This window comes from Austrofundulus limnaeus, unplaced genomic scaffold, assembly GCF_001266775.1.
Source record: "Austrofundulus limnaeus strain Quisiro unplaced genomic scaffold, Austrofundulus_limnaeus-1.0 Scaffold17, whole genome shotgun sequence".
NCBI classification, from domain to species: domain Eukaryota; kingdom Metazoa; phylum Chordata; class Actinopteri; order Cyprinodontiformes; family Rivulidae; genus Austrofundulus; species Austrofundulus limnaeus.
Window position 1 is genome coordinate 2369528 of NW_013952419.1, and position 20528 is coordinate 2390055.

At 41.1% G+C, this 20528-nt stretch overlaps 2 protein-coding genes across 3 annotated transcripts in view; one reads left to right on the forward strand and one right to left on the reverse strand.

The window, feature by feature from the left end:
• The first annotated feature begins 774 nt into the window (after nt 1-774).
• Nucleotides 775-9834, forward strand: hunk (hormonally up-regulated Neu-associated kinase). Of its 2 annotated transcripts, none has more exons than XM_014003246.1 (9): nt 775-1427; nt 3879-4171; nt 4741-4796; nt 5034-5169; nt 5259-5386; nt 6095-6221; nt 6307-6475; nt 6643-6805; nt 6936-7574. In XM_014003246.1, exons 1-9 carry the CDS (start codon nt 1221-1223, stop codon nt 6938-6940), a joined length of 1284 nt encoding a protein of 427 aa, XP_013858700.1. In that variant the 5' UTR covers nt 775-1220; the 3' UTR covers nt 6941-7574. The 2 variants fall into 2 exon arrangements, with proteins under 2 accessions (XP_013858700.1, XP_013858699.1); XM_014003245.1 differs by lacking the exon at nt 6936-7574 and adding an exon at nt 7582-9834 and having other exon boundaries at nt 776-1427.
• A 5225-nt stretch (nt 9835-15059) lies between these two features.
• Nucleotides 15060-20528, reverse strand: part of mis18a (MIS18 kinetochore protein A) — a 9722-nt gene continuing 4253 nt past the window's right edge. The window contains exons 4-5 of the mRNA XM_014003247.1: nt 19353-19455; nt 15060-15326 (exon numbers count right to left, since the gene is read on the reverse strand). Of these exons, the coding sequence (XP_013858701.1) occupies nt 15237-15326; nt 19353-19455 (193 nt within the window). The 3' untranslated portion in view covers nt 15060-15236. The remainder of the gene's footprint in view (nt 15327-19352; nt 19456-20528) is intronic.

Sequence of the window (20528 nt, forward strand, 5' to 3'; positions counted from 1 at the left end):
GTGTGTGTGTGTGTGTGTGTGTGTGTGTGTGTGTCAGTTATCCAAACGAGAAACTAGCTAAATAAATGAATCACATTAGATTTAAACTCGAAATCTGATTGTTAAACTGAGTTTAAGTTTCCTGTAAAGACAGCTGAAGAAGACATTTTGCACTAATTTTAACTGAATATTACAAAAACAATAGCCTTCTCCCTCTAAAAACAGTCATAGACCCTTCAGCTTTATTTTTCTGCTTTTGTTGGTTGGTTGGTTTGCTTTTTGAGTAATTAAACCGACCCAATTAGACAAGTAAACGCACTGACAAAATTCTAATGGTTCTTTGTCTTGGGGTTGTTTTGCGCCTCCACAGAAAGCTCGGCCAAAACAACAAATAATACTGGATAATAGTGACAATTTGGATATAAAATTGAGACATTTATATATTAGAAAAGCAGACGTTATTACAGAAGTGTGTTTGTAATGGGAGGGGAAAAATGTACTCTGGTGTGCAGAACATGCGAACATGTGCAGCACAAAAAAAGGACGTGAGTCAGGCCTCCCAAGAAATGATGTTTAACCGAATATACTAACTGTGTAAGTGGTGATTCCTGTCCTTCTGCTAAATGAACCCTTTGTTCCTGTGCCTGTACAGTCTGTGCGCGCACGCACTCGGCGGCGGGGCGGTGGTACCGGTAGTTGTTCTCCCCTCTTGTTCTCACATGTGCTCCGCCCGCCCCTGAGCTGATTGGGTTCAAATCCACCAGCATCTTGTTCCTCCTCCCCTCACACCAAGGAAACGCCCACCCAGAGGACCGGGAAAGTCACTTCAAAATGAAAAACACGCTGCCTGAAGATCATTCAGCAAGACGCTCGTGTTTGGAGACGATCCTGCCTCCCGCTGAGCCTCATTTAGAAAACATCCTCACAGGTTGTGTTGTTGTTTGACACTTGCATTTAAGACGGACTATTTTCCCCCATCTCTCTTTCTCTTTCCTTGAGCCATYAATAATCTAATCAAGTAGCCTCAGAACCTGCTGAGCGCACTCTCTGGATGCTTTGGGTGAACAGGTGGCGCAAAGCCGCAGCTTCCCTCACTTGTCCTCTTTACGCACTCTGAGCGGACCTTAAGCGTTTAATAGGATACCCAWAGGCGGGCGAGAGGCAGAGCTTTGGGAGTCTTCTTTTGTGGAAGACGCCTGACAGGTGAGCCGAGACGCCCGCGCGGACCGGACAAGGCGACCATGAGCCACCGGACGCAGGAGGAGAAGACCCCGAGCAATCCCGCGGARGAGAAAATCCTCGCGGAGTCCTTGCTCGGTCCGGAGGAGGTCGTCGTCAAGAACTTTTACCACACCAAACGGGTCGGAAACTACCTGATCGGCAGGAAGCTCGGAGAGGGCTCGTTCGCCAAAGTTAGAGAGGGTCTCCATGTTTTGACGCGTGAAAAGGTAAGCAGACTGCGCCACGACTGTGCGTAAAAGCATGAAATGTTGTTCTTTTGTCCCCCTCTTCCTTTCACACAAGTTTTGTGATTTTCTTATTTTTATTTCAAGAAATTTAACCTAAATATGTGAACTTTTCCTAAATATCTGGAAGTGCATTCTGACTTTTACATTTTTGTTTGTTTTTAGACATTTTGTCACTTGCTGGACAATAAATTATATCTATGCTCCCCTAAAAAAAGAAGAGAACTTTTTAAATAATCAGTTTTTATTATGGTTTCAGCTGTCAGTCCGGTTAGTCAGAGAAAGTGTCCGGCTCCTGTTTGCAGAGAGTCTTTGTTGATGATCTCCTGCTGCACCACCAGCTGTTGAGCTCYAGTTTCTCCACAGCGGGGACGCTTTAATGAAAATATTTACATGACTGCGTGAGAACAAAACAGAGATATGTGTCTGTTTGGTTTTTGATGGGTTCCGTGATAACCTTCACGCACTGTGCGTATTTTGGACATCTGCTTTGTCTGCGGGCTGCTGCTGGGTGGTGAGCTCACCTTCTGTGGGCGCGCAGGGCTGTGATAGGAACAGAGGGGGAGATTGTCCGGCCTATGAGGGAGCAGAACCGCTACTTGCATATGAAATCGTGGCGTTGATAAATGGGATTTGGACCTCATTAGGATTCTGCAAGCGCAGGAGGCTTTGATATGGCCACTGGTTGCCTTTGTCTCTCCTCCACTCCAGGTTTTTTTTTTTTTTTTTGGGTAGCAGCCAGGTAATTTGCATCTTTGCAAAAGCAAGCACCTCCCTCTGCCAGCTTGTTTCAACTCGTGAAGTCTACATATATATTTGGGTGGGGGGGGGGGGGACAAAAGAAATACCTGTGAATGAAGAATGTGTCTGAATATCTGGATTCCCTTCTTTCTGCTGTTAAAGAAAGGGGGACAAAAAGAGTCCTCTCCCTCTCTCCCCCCTTCTTTCCTCACAGCCTTTGTTTGAGGATGATGCAAACAGTGGCAACCCCACAGCCAAGCACATCTCTCATACAGGCGTCCAACAGGCGCTGGGAGGGAGCTCAGGGCAGTGGGTTCATTCAGGCAAGAGGGTATTTAGGGGCAAAGGAAATGAACCAGGGCCCCAAGATTCCCTCSTTTTCCCAGCTTTACTAGAAAGGTAGTGTGGATTTAGTGCCGAGGACATGCTGGTGTGTCTTTAATGAAAGTGAGGGATGATACTATCATGTCCAGGGGGTTGGGGAGGTTACATGGGCTTGTTTTTGATGTCTGTAACCCACTTTCGCCTTCATACACCCCCTCCTCCCCCTGAACCCCCACCCCAACGTACCTCCCTTTTCTGTCTGAGGGGTGTCTGATAAACAACTCCTCCAAAAGCCCCCTGGCAGGGCACACCCCTGCCCCCTTCTAAACCCCACCCCTCCTCATATTCACTATTGTAAATACATGGCCAGCAATCTCCCCCACGACCCCCCCTTTATTCAACTGGCGTAAACAGGGGGCCATTTGTAACTGTCAAGTGACGGCACATTGTCCGCACACACTCACAGGCGTGCATGCACAAACAGCCAGGCTTAATTAGCAACAGCAAGAAAAAAATAAAGGGTTTTCAGAGGTGAATCAATTATCAGGACATGAAAAAATGATCCAAAGGACAAGACATAAAAATGAGCTGAAGGGCAGAAGAAAGAGCAGGCACCGTTTTCCACGGCACGGTTAATGGATATGGTGATTTGTTTCACTTGCTATGCCTGTCCATGTCTGTGAGGTCCCCTTGAGATGATTTGTAACGCGCGTTAGCCATGTTCTTGAACCCAGTCTAGACAGGACACAAGGAGATGTAGGGGGTGAAATAGAGGAGACAACTGTTTTATTGAAAGCAATTATCCGTGAGCGTCTGTCATTGAATAAAGAACACGACTTTGGCTTTTATGAGGACAAGTTTTTTTTTCTTGACACAAGCAGGGACATATATCCTGGGAGGAGTAATGCAAAGAAAAATAATAACAGACTTGAGTTCTGACTCTCCTTTTGTCTTGGCCTCTCGTACTTTTTTAGCACCAACTTAACCCCGAARCAAATGGGGGCGTTTGGTTTCRGCACCTTCTCAACATCTAGAATAACGTTTGTTTTCCTTCTTTAYGATGGCTCAGTAACCTCTCTGGCTCTCTCAAATACTCCTCCCCCTTTCACAGTCTCGGGGCCTTAGCGCCTACGTAGCCCCACACTGAGAGCAGCTGTTTGGGAGCGGTCAGTGCGGAGTTATGCACCCTGTATTACCTCATCACCTGTTACACTAAGACTATCTGAAATCCTATCTTAACAGAYGCAGTAATGTGCGACTTGTACCATATAGCACAGAGTTTAAGACATAAATCTCAGCTGCCAAAGTCCATGCTTTTTTACGGTCTCTTCTCATCCTCTTGCTCTCTCTTTTYCACGGTTTCTCCAGGTGGCGGTGAAGGTAATTGACAAGCGGAAGGCCAGGAAAGACTCATACGTTATCAAGAACCTGCGGAGGGAGGGCCAAATTCAGCAGATGATCTGCCACCCGAACATCGCCCAGCTGCTGGACATCCTGGAGACGGACAACAGCTATTACCTGGTGATGGAGCTGTGTCCAGGCGGGAATCTCATGAACCGAATCTATGACCAGAAGTGCCTGGAGGAAAGGGAGACTCAAAAGTACATCCGGCAGCTGGTGCTGGCCGTCGAGCATCTGCACAAGCTCGGCGTGGTGCACAGGTGAACACAAACGAACAAACGTGTTTTCTGGCACTCCACATCACTGTCTTGTCCAAAACTGAGAAAGCCTCATGTTGTTTATAAGTCAAAGATCTCTGTCAGACATGACCCTCTTTGTTAAAGTGTGGATTAGGTCTATCCTGTGTGCAACAATGTACAGGAAAGGTCAGATGTACCATRTAATAACTGCTCAGTAACTGCATGGTCGTCATTCCGGGTTAACTTACGTTTAACCCAAACTTCACAAATCAATTTTTTWTATTTTCCTKGAGATATTAAAGCCTATTTTASTCAATGCCCAGGAAATTAATTTCTGTCAAGAYGTGATGAGATAAACATGTAACAGGATTACTTAGTCTTAGGAATGATCTGTAGACACAAAAGATAAAGAAAATCAATCAGCGCGAGCCACAAAGGCAGGGTTGTTTTAGTGTTGGGGTTAGCAGAGATGAGGGATTACATTGACCCTTCCTTTGCATTGTATAATGATGACAGCTTAACTAGGATATCCTAGACAAACCCTGACTGTACAAGCATTGAGAGCTTCTGTTTCTTCCTTTATCTTACAGAGATCTGAAGATAGAAAACCTTCTGTTGGATGAACAGGACAACATAAAGCTCATAGGTAAAAAGATCTTGAATGTTTATTTCATCCAATATTCTAAGTAAGTTAGTTCATAAATCAGTTATGTTTCAGTAAAAAACTATTCAGTTCCTTCACCTTGCTGTTGCTCAATAGATTTAAAGGTTAAAAGCAATAAAACCTCACAAGCTCTTCCTGTATATTTAATCTTTTCATTGTAATGAATTAACAGTAAAATAAAATAAGACAGACACTCATAACTCCTCTGCCCTTTTTCAGATTTCGGCCTCAGTAACGTTGCTTCCATCTTGGGATATTCGGACCCCTTCAGCACTCAGTGTGGCAGCCCGGCTTATGCTGCTCCCGAGCTGCTTTCCAGGAAGAACTATGGGCCAAAGGTGGATGTTTGGTCCATGTACGTTCACTACCTTCATTTTTTTAAAGAAACTTAACACATTTTTTTTAACTGGCTGCATAGCTTAATAATCAATTTGCATCTTTCAGTGGTGTAAACATGTACGCAATGCTGACTGGAACGCTCCCTTTCACGGTGGAGCCCTTCAACCTTCGAACACTGCACCAGAAAATGGTGGACAAGGAGATGAAGCCTCTGCCCCCTTCCCTCTCCACAGGTAAAAAATACRACTGCTGACTTTATTAACTTTAACGTTTGCTAAATCCTGAGAGAAGAGAAAAGCTGTATCTAAGAGTAATCTTTATAATGTCACAGATGAAAACAATTACCAGTAGATAAAAKTATCGCAAATCTATTTTGAGCGATCAGACTGCATGCTTGTTTATTAATTGCACTCTGTAAAAAATTCTTAAGAAAATCCACATTTCCATTGAAGCAAAAATATAGCAAAATGGGAACTGATTACACCAACGAAAACAAAGACCTTCCAGCAAAATTCCTGATGCAAGATCAATTCCATTTGTTTTYCAGTTGATTGAAGATTTTCTGAAGGATTGTGAAAAGAATTGTGGAAAACTTGTGATCTCATTATTAGTTGTGACACTCTTATGATGCTAGCTCCCTCTGCATGTCACAACAGACTTACCTGCTAATATGCAAACACAGATATGGCTTAACCCATTTAATAAGTACTTAGTGATTACAGTGATTACGCTGAGAAGTTATGTGTTGATCRGGAGAGACGTGGTGAGAGAAATTTGATTATAGGCAGCGATCGAGAAGTGATCATAAAACATGGAGCTAATATGTGGCAAACCAAAATGATTTATGAAACCTGTAATGACCTGTTTCACCTGAGTTTTTATCAGTGGCAGAAAGCCAATGAAAGCAATGTAAGATTTATTTTTCCCCTCTCTTGTCTCAGCTGCCATCTGTCTGCTGAAGAAGCTTCTAGAGCCAGACCCCAACAAGCGTCCAAATATTCATCAGGTGATGGCCGACTCCTGGCTGCAGCTGGCCAACAAGAACACAGGAACACCATACCTCAAAAGGTAACCTCAAAACCCTTCTGACAGTTTGTATCACCACAACTTTAACATACTTCAACATCAACTGTCTATCTTTTTTGTATTTAAGGATGCACATTGAAGAAGTGAACCACACAGTTTTAGTACATATGACAGAGAAAATGGGCTACAAGCATAGTGAAGTGCTCAGTGCCGTCCTCTGCAACCGTGCCTGCCACACTTTGACTGTCTACTACCTTCTCAAGAAGAAACTGAAGAGACTCTCCACAGAGTACAGGGTTAGTATGACTGCACCTTATTCCTGCCACATACCTAAAAGTAAAGTGCCATCACATGCTATTAAAAGACTGAACAGTATGTCTTCTGGAAGGATCATAAGGCTATAAAATAAAGTTGTATAACAGGTATAGCCCTTTAAAAAAATCTTTTGCACTTTATGTTGTAGGAATCACAGCTTCAGGAGAAAAAGAAAGGTGAAAAGGAGAATAACGAATACTTCCAGACCCAGTGGAGGAAGCACGTTTCCAAACTCACTATCCCCCCAAAACAGACGCCCATCTACCTGGCTGTTAGCAAGGGGGCCAACAAGGAAAAGAAACACAAAACAGGTAAAGATCCATTTCATTTGGTTAGAAAAGCTAACTTTTTCTTACAAATGCAGAACATTACATTTAATTCAAACACTTCCATTTGATTTATTTTATTGTTTTGTTTTGCCTTTTTTTTCCCCTCACATAGGGTAGGTAGACTGAGCATGCACGTTCTTGTACAGCAATGACCTGTCTCATACACATGTAGTTTCCCCGTCATCCTTTCAACCCTCCGTTCATCCATCCAACTACCCACTCATCCAACTGCCTGAGAGGAAACATCCTGGACAACTTAACAGTCAATTGTGGTGCAAAAACACAAACATTTTACAATAACCCTTAATAAGTTGTTATAGTCAAATTAAGTGATTCAGATAACTTTACACAGAAGCAAGTTTGAAATCTGGAATTAAGCCAAACTAAGATTTCCAATCAAAGAATCTGTCAAGTCACAGTCTTGAAAAACACACCTACAACAGACAAAACCCACAGGCAAAGCTGAAATGTATCTTTACAAGATACCGAGAAAGCCCCCTGGCTCTTTTTGAACCAGCAAGTTAAAATATGCTGGTATTTACGAGGTTAAACCTGGGGCGGATTGTTCTGTACACCTGTTTAGCACATATTGTCAAACTATTGACACAAAATCTTCACATGTAAGCCCCATGGCTAAAAGTACTAGTAGTTCCAGTTTCCCCCATTTTCATTCAGTTTTTTTACTGCACGATTCTCAAAAATTCTGAGTGTACTTTAAAAAAAAAWGAATCAACTAAAATGCACCATTTTCTTTTCAGGTCTATTAAGGTCAATAACTGTGGGGCATCGTAAATCACCTCTAGCACCACCTGGCACAGTTGCATCGTCCTCCATGGAATATCTGGAGATCCATCCTCTTTTTCCCAATGCTCCACAGCAACGAAGGCGCCTTGCCACCCTCCCACCAGTCAACACAAGTCCGGAACACAACATTCCTGCTCCTCCAGCACCGTCACCGATTGGCATGCATTCTTTTGGATCCCTTGCCAAAGCTGAACAAATTGAAGATGTGCCTTCTTCGCCCTGGTACAAGTTGACCAATGGTACACTGTCACCTCCACGCCACGTCTCGGCCTTCCAACCGGATTCATCTTACTTGAAAAAGGCCACAATCCCAAGTCCTCCTATTCTCATTGCTAACCCCCAGCCCAAGAAAGTCTTATCATCAGATATGTGTGGGTCATCGGACACCAGTGGTAGCCCTCCAAGTACCATAGGGAGCCCTCCAGGAAGCTCGGCTTTTAGCCCTCCAAAGTCTGCCTTTAGTCCTCTTAAGCCCATCTCAGCATTCAGTCCTCCCTCCAATAGCAGGAACAGTGATCCAGGGAGCCCAACACACCGCAGCAAATTCCCCTCTATGGGAATTGGACACATGCTGAAGAAGAAGGTCCAGCTGGATCCATTTGAATTCCGACCACAGCAATGTGTAGAGGAAGTTGTGTCCCCGCCTCCATACCCTCTGAAAACTCTCCTGTGTGCTTCAGGTGCACTTAAGACCCTCTGCTGAATGACACAAAAGAAAGAAGAAAAAAAGACTAAACTCAAGGTCCCTCTCAACAGTTTATTGAAGTTGGAGAGGTCTTCCAGAGTGGCCTTTTGAATTGTGAACTGTCCCTTTATTGCCGGACAACTTTTTATGACGCAATTTTTTGTAAAAAAAAAAAAAAGAAAGAAAAAAGGACAAAAGTGTAAAAATTGAACACGGTTTACCTCTTGTTATTACATGTTATGAAATGAGATTTGAAAGGGATTCCTGAGCAGTGACTAATTCTCACTGTGTCCTAAATACAGAGTTGACTGAGGACATCCTGTAATATCGGCCTTGCCAACTTATGTACACACACATGTAATATAGACCGAGTTAAAGGTACTCGCTTATGTAATTTTGCTGCAACTGGTTTCAGATTAAGCCGCAAACTGATTCACACCAGCTAACAGGCCCCAACTTCTACCCTAACCCTGACTATATGTGTAAATGTTTCGTCTTTGTGAAAACTCTGTATAATAGTCACTGACCTCCAGCCGGCTAGCACTGTATCCTAAACGCCGGCTAGGTGACAAAGCTCACTGCACTATCCTTGAAAACCAAAACTCTTAGGGACAGCTGTAATGATTTTTTACCTCACTGCATTAGTCGAGCATCACTGCTTAACAGGAGTCTAGTTTGGTGCGCTTGTGTGAATCGTGCCATAGCACTGCCATGTCTAAGTGTAGACATTAGAATTGCCACAATGAAGCAGAGGACCAAGAGTAGAGCCACATTCACACTTTATAAACATTAACTATCACTAGTACCTAACATTTTATACACAAAAATTCCACTTTATTTCAGACCCATGGAGAAACTCATACTGTAACAGTCTTAGTTATATATGGGTTTTTTTTCTCATAGAAGAACATTCCAGTTGACAGTCAGTTTTAAAGTTAGAAATATAAAAATAGAGCATCAAAAGCCTCAGAAGCCTTATGAAACCGATCCGCCTCGCCAAAAGGCTGAGGGGAATGAGAGTAAGAAGTGCTACTAGTGTCATATAACATCCCTGGAAATAAATGACTTCGTTTTTGTCTTAATGCTGTTAGCTTGTGCAATAGTCTTCTAAGTGTTAACTGCGCAATGATGAGTATTTGCCAAAAGCACTCTGCGAGTGTGAAGGAAATTGTTCTTGTAAATAAGTTTAACACTTCGTCACATCTGCCATTTTGTATGAAATGGAATTCAAAAAATGTTAATTGAGATGACTTTTTTGCGAAAAAAAAAGAGGCTTCCACATACGAGGCTTTTCGCTGTTAAATACTGTAGAATTTCTTCCTGTTGAAAGGAAAGCTTGCATGAGTCAAACTGTGCTGTCAACATTTTAAATTATGTCTTTTTGTAACTCTTTTCCTGTTTTTAACTGAGATTGATACAGACTCGGGGAGGTCTTTTGTACGATTTTGTAATGAATGGTTTTGCTTTTTGATTGTTCAGAGATTTCTATGCTGTATAAAGTATTTTAAATATTTATAATGAATTTTTTGTGTCTGTCTGGTYTTTCAAATGGCATCAGCTGGCTGTTTCTCTTGCACATCATGAGGACAGTCACTTATTAGCGACATTTCTAAAATATAGTGTGAAATAATCCACTTCAGTTCACAGAATCCAGCAGTTTTATTAATTCAAGTGCAAATTATATAGCCTGAGGTCTATCATTTATTCCTTAATGCTTTCAGCTGCTGRAGGACTTAATGAGGTTTTGGCTTCAGCGCTGAGGGAGGATCCATATCACTTTRCAACTAAAACGTGCCACTTGTCCCACATGCCATAAACATTTCCCACGGGACACCTCTGGTGGTTAAAGAAACCCACCACTCCTTTTCAACAGCTGAAGGACTCTTAAGACTGACACACACATACTAGAACCACTCCCTTTTTAGCAACACACACTGCAGACACTAATCTACTCAGCTGTGACTCCCCCAGCCACATAATAAACATCTTTGGGTGACACTGGCATGTCGAGACAAAGAGGTGGGGTGGGGGGGTTCAAACGCATGCACGGGATGACAAAAACAGGCATGTCAGATTAAATCTGCGTAGCTAAGCTGATAAAAGCGTAGGGGCAAACGTGGCCCTAAAATGTATTAAAGCCAGAGCCTTTTGTTTATCAAAGACAAGGTGGACTGCTGGTCAAAATCCCTCATAGGTCTAATGTCACAAACAGGCTGCARTCATAAATACTCCAGTTAAAAGGACATATACAGGGAGAACCGTACATGTAATGTCACACCTGTCTAATCCCATCCACTGATATGGAGTTTTATCCAAACACTTCCTCCCTAAGTGGACGTACTTTAAGAAAGTCATAATGATTTGTAATGCTGCTTTGGTAACAATTGGGACACAAAAATTTGACATATCAGTCTGTCGGCTCTTTTAGTGTAAAAATAAAGACCTATGTTATCTTTTAATGTGTTGCCCAACCAACCACTTACTGTCCAGCAGGACTTTACTTCTGTCAATCTGTTCAGGCTTAGATCCTGATGACACTAATCTTGTTTTCAGCCCCCTCCTCGTCACATACTGTATACACACACACAAGCTCTCACCAGGGTGTCGCTGGCAGTGGGGCGAAGGCTTTGTGTCTGAGAAAAACAGAAGATTAACCTGCAGCACGGTGACGACTGCAGGGGATGCTCTCACGCACAAACAACCTGAGCAACCGGGGTCAGCCTCGTGGAGCCGCGGAGCTGTCTTTCCCTTAACAGCTCTCTCACGGGCTGAGGATGAGGAGTGGTCAGCTACCTGGCAGCTTTTGTTGCAAACAAAGACGCGGGGGTAAAATAAACAAGCAGATGTTTCTAACAAAGTAGGGGGCACTCAAAGGGGATTTGGGTTATTCAGTCAGACTGACTGGTCAACGTTGCATTCAATCAATCACAGACACAGATGAAGGTGATTAATGAAAAAAGAAGGCTGAGGCTCATCACCGACTTTAGAGTTTCAACAGTTCAGTTTTTCCCCAGATTTAARACCTCGTAACATTGATTCCACTGATTAATTTGGGGAAATCCGAGACTCCAGATGTACGAGTTAGAGAACAAGCTGTTTAGTCAGTGAGATACAAACATTACACTAGACAGGTTTAAAAAGTTTAGGCACAAACAAGTGTTGAACAACCAATCATGTAATTAAACACACTCAAATTCAGCCAAGCCAATTCTGTTTACCAGTCTTCCACATTCCTACCCTCACATAAAAGCTACCACAAATTTTGGGTAGTGACCGAGAGAACAAGAACTCAGACAAAAGCTGTCAAACTCAGTTTTCTCTACAGGGTAGCCAGACTCTCCCTTAGAGCTAGGGTGAGAAGCTCAGCTTTCCGGAAAGAGCCGGTGCTCTTCCACGTCGAGAGCTGCCAGTTGAGGTGGTCTGGAAATCTAATGCCTTCTGGACATCTCCCTAGGGAGGTGCTATAGGCATGTCCGACTGGGAGGAGACCTAGAGGACCCAGGACATGCTGGAGAGGCAATGGTCGTGTCTGAATTCAGGGGTTGCAGCCGACATAGGGCACATTTGTCGTCCAGTGACGTCACTGCGCCACAACGCAGGCTGTCCCTACTCATGCGGCCGATGAATGCAGTCAACAAAATCCCGAAAATGTAGGCTGCATCTGAGTATCCTACGCAACCGACAATATCCCAGGACTCATTGAGCCATCAGCAAATTAAACAAAAGAAATGAAGACAGCTGAGATTTTTCTTCCTTTTTTTGTGGCAGAGTTTGAAAACTTAAATCAAACTGAAGGTTTTGTTTTTAAATGTATGTTTAGCAACTTAGCTGATGGAATTTATTCTGCAACGAGATGTTAAATAAAATGCAATACAAGTACCGATACTGGAGCTAAACCCAAATGACTATGTATTTAYGTTTAAGGTTTTTGAAGACTGAATCTTGTGAAGTTATACATTGAAAAGACAACAGAAGGCATGTGATATAAAACATAACGCCAACGGTAAAAGGGCAGTGCGTGGTCACACAAATATAGTCATTTATAGRCTAGACCTTCTCATTTCACAGCTGTTTATGCAGCCTACACAGGCGGCCTACGGCCAACATAGGGTGTGGTCTATATGGGCTGCAACCCCTTAATTGAGACAGYTTATCTCTCTTGTTTGGCTYGGGAACGCCTTGGAACCACTGGAAGAAGTGGCTGAGGAGGGGTCTGGGCCTCCCTGCTTAAGCAGTAGATAATGGTTGGTTTAATGGAATTCAGCAAAGTTAAAAYAAGACAATAACTAGATCATTTACATATCTTCGAATTAATGTTTTTTTTCCAATAGAAATGAGGATCAAATACTGTATATTTATAAGTGTAATGGGTTTGCAATATGCCTAAACAGCAAGTGCAAAAAAAGAAAAAAGAAGTCAAAAAGAGGTTAAGCAAGGATAAGGATAGAGTTAAAACAGGAACTGGTCATTAGTGTTATAAGGAACTGGTAAGTAGTTAACTCTTTGTCATGAGAAACCTAACTAAGCACAGAAAACAGAACATTTGACTAAATAATCAAAGCTAATGTTAATCAAATAWCTAAATGCTAAACACATGCATCACAGCCTTTACTTTTTCCACTTCAGTTTGGAACAAAACATTAAACCTAAGTTTTATCACCYCACTAAAACAGAATTATCATTCTCACCCAGTGGTTATTTTAATAGTATGAGGAAAAAAAAAACATTTCCTAACTTGGCACACACAGGTGGCACTCCTTGAGATGTTTTTTCCTCTCGAAAACAAGATCAGAAATTCAATCAAAGAGCAGAGCAGCCAATCGGATCTCAGTGTCTGTGTCAGCAGCAGCATCACTCTTTGCTGCCATTGGCCCGTTGCTTCACACAGGAGAGGTTGTAATTGGCTGCCAGCGTGCCGAGGCTTCATTGCCTCCATGGCAACATTGCTTCCTTATTGCTTAGGGAAGGTGAAAAGGAGGGAACAAGGGGAGGCGACTTTCACTCAGACACCACGGCTGCATTATTTATTCTTTGTCCCAGAGTGCTTGTCGAGTCCATGTAGACGTACTGACTGATGCGTGTGTCTAATTTGGTCTGGGTGGCAATGATTGGTTGAGACTTTGGGGCTGAATAAGGAGACGCCGGTGCAATTATTGCAGCAAACAGTGCAATGCCTGTATATAAAACTGTCTAAATGTGCTCAGGTCCCATTTGGTGAGAGGTGCTGAAACAGCTTTTAGTTTTTATTTGTCTGAACACAAAAAAACAAATGAGGAGTGTATGATCGTGTTTGTTTGTTTACAAAGTCAAACAGAGCACATCTGGACTTTCAGCTGGCATCGATTACCTCAGGATGCACAAAGGAATCATCCCACAGCGAGAGGCGGACCTCTCCACACCAGCAGGAACAACAAGAGCCACGCGGTTTGTTTGTTGTTGTTTGGATTTGTTTTTCCCCCACAACAGCTGAGGGTGGGGCAAACTGTAGAGAGGGGGGCGGGGAAAGAGACAAGGGGCGGAGTCAGAGCGGGAGAAAAACATCACACGCAGGGATTAGAGTCGGGAAGGGTTCACACAGGACCACTCCCATTTGTCTGTGGCATGAGCGGGGAGGAGGTGGGTGTGTGTGTGTGTGTGGTGGTGAGGGGGGGGGGGGGTCTGCGAACGCGATGACGAGATGGCAACAGACAACCAGCATAGCACGTGCTCTCAGTTGCCATCGCAACCTGGCCTCAGATACAGCGTGCTGGTTGGCCATTTCTTCCTGTTGTTGTTCTGGGAGGCTGATGAAACCTCGTGGATGAGGGAGGGCAGGCGGTACAGCGTGGAGCTGCTTTTCTCTGCTTTGGTAGAAAGTGTTGCTAGGCACATTACAGGTCAGCTAGTAAACAAACAATTGGRCATTAATACACAATCATCTCCTAAGAAACTTGTTTAAACCCTCAAATCCAAAAAGAAACTTCTACCAAACAAAGCAGGATGAGCCGCTGATCCTCAGCAATCTTAGGGACAAAAAGACATATTTCAAAAGATTATATTCATCATGTTTTAATTTGTCATGTCAAATTGACACTAATGAATTATAAAAAAATATCATAAACGATGGAAACAGTTTAGCACTTTATTACACAAAAATGCTTGAAATAAACAAAAACAAAGCAACAGAGTGCTAAAAAGAACACAATGGAAGCTTGTGACAAAAACAAATAAAATCCCAGGTAATTCTTAGAAGTAAAGTTATCTAGAAATGCGCCTATCTCTAAGTGAATTAATTAAAAATATATTTTTTACTGTTTTAACACAAATTCTTCAAATATCAGATCTCGAGGTAATAAGACATTTGGAGGTAAATATTTGATACGTTTCTGTAAACCACATGCTAAACATTTAACAAAAAGAACAAAGAAAAAGTATGTGTGTGGCCTGAGGTGGGCAGATCAATACTGCATTGTGCTGAGTGCGCAGCTTGGTTGATGAGATCCTGAACAAATAAAACATTCTGCTCATGGCGCTCATTTCATTCCGAATAGAGAGCTGGAGAGACGACGGCACCACGAGCGCCGAGCTGGCAACATGATTGATCACAAGCACGGGCAGTCTTTGTTTCACTGCTGGTAATCAGGACAAAGCCCAGTGGTTGCTGTGAAGTGAAGGTGTGTGTGTGTGTGTGTGTGTGTGTGTGTGTGTGTGTGTGTGTGNGTCTTTGTTTCACTGCTGGTAATCAGGACAAAGCCCAGTGGTTGCTGTGAACTGAAGGAGTGTGTGTGTGTGTGTGTGTGTGTGTGTGTGTGTGTAGAAGGTGAAACTGGGACAAAATGTTCAGTTTTGAAAAATGTTGTGACACTTTAGGAAAGAAGTAAAGTAAGGTAAGGGCAAGGAGTCCAGATTTAAAATCCACACAGCAGCACCTTTTCTTTGCCGAGTTTAATGTCCACCGTCRTTGTTGCTTTCCTCCTGAAGGCCGGTTTCGATCTCCTCCAGCCGCAGCGCCATGGACATGACGAGCATTTTCATCTGGAAGGGTCAGGGTCAGGGATAGAGACAAGAGGCACGTTTTGAGATGGGAAGATTGAACGGTGAGAAAAAAATTTTAAGTTATGCAGCGAAGGGAAAAAACGATGACAGAGGGAAACRAATGAAGGGGAAAACAGACAGGTGGGAAATGAAGGCGGCAACAAATAGAGGAAGAAGGCAGAGAGGAGTGAAGAGGAATGGAGAGGAGAGGAACAAAAAAAGAAGAGAAGATGTTTGAGGATAAGTGGTTAGATGTGGGGTGGTGGAAGAGGGAAACAGTTCAGTGAGTGCAGATGCCGAAAATAATAAAAAAAACTAAACATTTAGGTGTCTAGAAGTCCATCAATGACGCATCAGTCATCAGGTACAGAACAAACRAATAACATAATGCACTCACAGAAATACAGCCACCTTTTAATAGATACTAATAACTAAAGAACACTTTTTTTACTGACTCACAAATGTGGTTTTTGACAAAAAAGGGTCATATCTGCCTTATTACAGCTTAAATCATTTGTTATGTTAAGGATTTCTGAATCCTTTTTTTTTTTGGATAAAATAACAAAAGTGCAAACTGATTACCGCAAGTTCCATTCATATGTTGGCTCACGAATATTTTGTAAAAGAAAGAAAAAGCTCATATGTAGAATCACTTTTTATTTTGAAGTCAGATCTGAAAATTAGCATTTATTAAAAGTAAATCAGAGGCGTCGTCATTAAAATTTGCTCACGGCAGATTTATCACAAGCATATGCTGCAAACTTTTAACCATGTTTCTGATAAATATGACTTATTAGTTTTATTTATTTCAATAAATACTGCACTTTTTAAATTATATTTTATTTTTCTTAATAGATTCTTTTTTTATTGTTTGTTTGCTATATTTTGCATAAAATGATTCTGTATATTGTTCAAAATAAACTAAACATTTCAAATCTTATCACGACTATCACATGCTGTCTTAAACAAAATTTCACTTTTTGCTCTTGACTGAGAAGTGTTGTGACTGAGTGAAACACTGAATAAATCTGAAATTAGACAAAAGTTAACTTATTTTTAATACATTTGCATTACATTGATTTAATCTAACTGCCGTAATTCACTGCCTGAAGAAAAAGCCCACAGGGTTTCAATTTGAGTAACTTCATCTGACACAAATATGAAGCAATCATTTCAACAGTTAAGACTTTCGTAGTGTATTCCTGCTCCAAAGGGCAAAAAAAAACTCTTCAGAAAAACTCATTTTACAACTGTGTCTGCACCACTGCAAATCAGTGCTCTGTTCRTTGGGATCTTAGAGAGCACTTGTTTGAATTTATTAACTCAGTCATGCGCCTACTGCTGCAGCGTTTCCTCCCGTCATCAGGCCTCAACATGAATCTCAGCGTACGAACTGTTGGGACTAGCCGAGGCACAGGTGTTCAGCCCCACAGCGTTAACTCAGGGGTCTACAGGTCTGAACTGCAGGTTTAGAGGTTGTGATAAAAACGGCTGGTTTTTGTCAACTGTCTTATTAAAAATAAAATAAAAGATGAAGGTGAGAACTGTGAGCTATTTCTCACCAGGAATTCAACAGATTTTGCGTCCTTGTGGACTCCCCCGAGCGATAAATGATCCAACTGTGGACAGCATTAATCTTCTCACGAGGTGTGACCTTAAAACTGGCGTCTTGTTTTTTCTTTTTCGTTCTTCTGCTCTTGAATTGACTCAGTCTTTGTTACCTGATGGATTGTAGGCCTCTTTGAAATGGAGTTTAATCACTGCACACGGTCACAAAATACCTGGCGGACCCTCACACTTTCACAGGAGATGGAATTTACAAACCGTGAATTTCATCAGATCACCACTCTGGGAGCTCATTTCTGACAACGCAAAGCTCAGAAAGAAGTTTTTATTGATACTAAAGACGGACTAAAATCTGATCTAAAAATATTGACCTAAATTAGGAAGACATTTGAAACTAATCCCTCACGTCAACTCGACGCCTGCACCTGGCTGTGATTGTGATACTCAAACTTGGGATATTTTCTCGTTCTGCTGGACTAACCGGCTACAACACGCCAAAACGCTCAGTGGCAAGTTCTCTCGTCGCCGTCTATTAACGTATACATCGAGCTGGATCACATGCTGGGAGCTGAGCTTTTCTGTCGACAACCCATTATTGAGGCGAGCTGCAACCAGCGCTCGCATAAAACGGCTTTATGAATAATTTAACACTTTGCGGATCGTATAAGTGAGCTTGTGAGCCACCTGTTGACCATCACGGAGCTTTAACCACAAACAGAACTACAATTAGTTTTGCTGCTACAAAAARCCTTGTGCATTTCCATGCATGTTTTTGAAATGAGTGATTCTACTTTTGATTTTGTTCTGAATAATTAAAATGGGATCAGCTTTTGGATGTCTGACAATTTAGCAAATTAGATAATACAATTTGCACACAATAAATGGAACAATATAATCCTGTTTGAGACCACCACGGGCTAACAAGTGATTATTATAAAACTAATCAAATTAATGCAATTTATGCATAGCTTTAGTTTGAATAATTAATCACACAGACAAAAACAACTGGCTAGATTTTGGTAGTAACTACAATTTAACCCAAAACAATGTGTCTTTGTCCCGACGTTTAATTAATCTGCGTTCCTATAAATCTTTTTGCTCAAGCAACAAATGGTACTGTAATACTCCTGGACATGACAGTTTTATTGTGCAAGATGAACTCACGAGTCTTTCTAATTTGTTTGTTTAGATGGAACAAAGATAAGTTTTTCTTTTAAACGRCAATCCGTCAAAGTCAAAGACAGAAAGCTGACATGGGCTTTAATTAAAGTCTCCTTCCAGACTTAAAAGTACACGATCTGTCGCTCAAACAATCTCTTTTGTGTGCTCTTGTTTTGAAAGCAGAACAACCTGTTTTTTTATTTTATTTACCTGTTTAATAGATAAGAATCTAACCATTGAAATAGCTCATTTTTTCAGGTGACGGAAATGTAAAGGAAAGAAGCCAAATCAAACAAAACACCAGACATGTTGAGAAACAGCAATAAAGATATTTCACAGTGATTAAGAAAATAAATGTGTTTTCAGTCAAACAGAAAACTACAAGGCATTGTTCAAAGTTGCAACCAACAATTTCCACAATGGTTCAAACATAAAGAGCCAAGGAAAGCTAAATATTAGATTGACAGTGAGTTCGAGCATAAAGACATTTCGTGTCAAGAACAGGTTTTCCCTCCAACAAAGATTCCTCAACATGCACCCATGACCCATAGCATGAGCGATAGGTACTCCTGCACACCATCGCCACCTACTGGACAATCGGTGCCATTTCCCCCGCTAAACAAAGAGCAATTAAGATAATTTAGTCACCACTAAACAAATCAATTTGAAAGTCTGAGWAGAGAAAGGGATTAAAAACAAACAGGTTTGACACTAATAATAGAAAGTGATTTAAAACTAACGTATCCACATAACTATAAAAATGAATATGGTGTGGATAAAAAAAACACAGTATGATTTTGTTTTGATTTATGACGATAACTTTAAAAAAATGAACAAGTAGGGAGGAAACGTTGGTAGACAGATGAGGTAATGTCTGATACAAAAAAATAAATAAATAAAAAAAGTCTGCCCGCCACAGCAGCATGGGTTTACCAGAACCAAGCTGATGTCATCCTGATGCTGGTACAACCTGTGCATTTAGAAAGCTCTGAGAGCAACACAATGCAAATCAGAGGAGGATGACTCGTGCTGAAGCTGGTAGAATTTGTGGATCAGATTTTTAATATAATGCTGTTTTATTCTAAAAAAAAAGTATAATTATAGAAACTTAACTGTTCATGAAGATACAATCTAAAATCTGATATATAAAGATAAACCTCTGTTTAAGACTTTCAAGCGCTGCATTTTATTTTGGGCTGAACACAAAAACAGTCTGTTCATTTTGTTTGACCACATTTTACCTTCTGGCAAGACCACCTGAGAGAAGGCAGACAAAGGAAAGTGGCAGCAGTGATTTACCTCAGCGAGCTGTTGTTCAACCATGCCTCTGTACTCCAGTGTGACGGGCTGCTCTTTGGGGACCTCTGCTGACAACGTCTGGTTTGCAGAGCCGAGCACGTAGCTGAAAAATAAAAACGGTCCCAAAGAAAGAAAACAGGTAAAATAAGCACGTGTTAAACAACATAACATAATTTCTGTTAAATAAATCTATTATGTCTTTTCTTTTTTTATTTTGACTGTTTAATTTATACTAATTATCTCATCACATGACCAGTGTATTTTAAAATAAATACAATATAATCTGACTTTTTTTAATTCACACATTTGTAATAAATGTAGAAATGTATTATGAGTAAGGAAAAAAATATTCTTATGCAATTCTACAGTTTTATTTGCTAAAAGGGTTCAGTGTTTAAATTGTAATATAAATAAATAAATAAAACGCAGCAATTTTTAAACTAAATAATCTTTTTTATTGAAAGCATAATAAATATTTAGGAACATCTCAAACAGAATGAATATCACCCGTTACTTGAATGCTAACATTTTGAATTAAACGTGCACAATTTTTAGTGCTTGAAGTGGGAGATCAAGATGGTTCTCAGCTACTACTACGCCACATTTTAGCTCAATAAAACGGTTACGTTATAGCCTCATTTGTGTTTGCTAAGACTGATTAGCTGTGGAAGCCATTTGTTAATCAGCTATAGTTGTTCTCCTGACTATTTTCAGAGAGATTTACTAAAATCTGTCCAGAATTTCATGAGATATTTTGCTAACAGACAAAAAAGCACATTATGCACATTAACAGACAATTACGACAAAATTATACATGCAAAAAAAAGCTAAACTATTCAAATTTTGTGGAAATATAAGGTGTTTATTTTTGCGATCTATACATCTATACATTCGGTTTTTAATTTATATTTATCACACGGTTCTAATTTTTTGAGCAACAAAATTGTCAATTATTCTTAAGCTGTGAAAAGGGGACATTTTTTACACATCAGCTCTAACAACTGAGCAGGGGTGTAAGAAAATATCGATACACTGAAATATCGCGATATTTCATTTCACGATACTGTATCGATATTCGAAAGCCCTGTATCGATTTTTTTTTAATTAAGGTTTAAAATGTCAACTTTCTTTCCAGCCGTTCATTTTTATGTTGTAGTTCAGCCTCTGGACCACTAG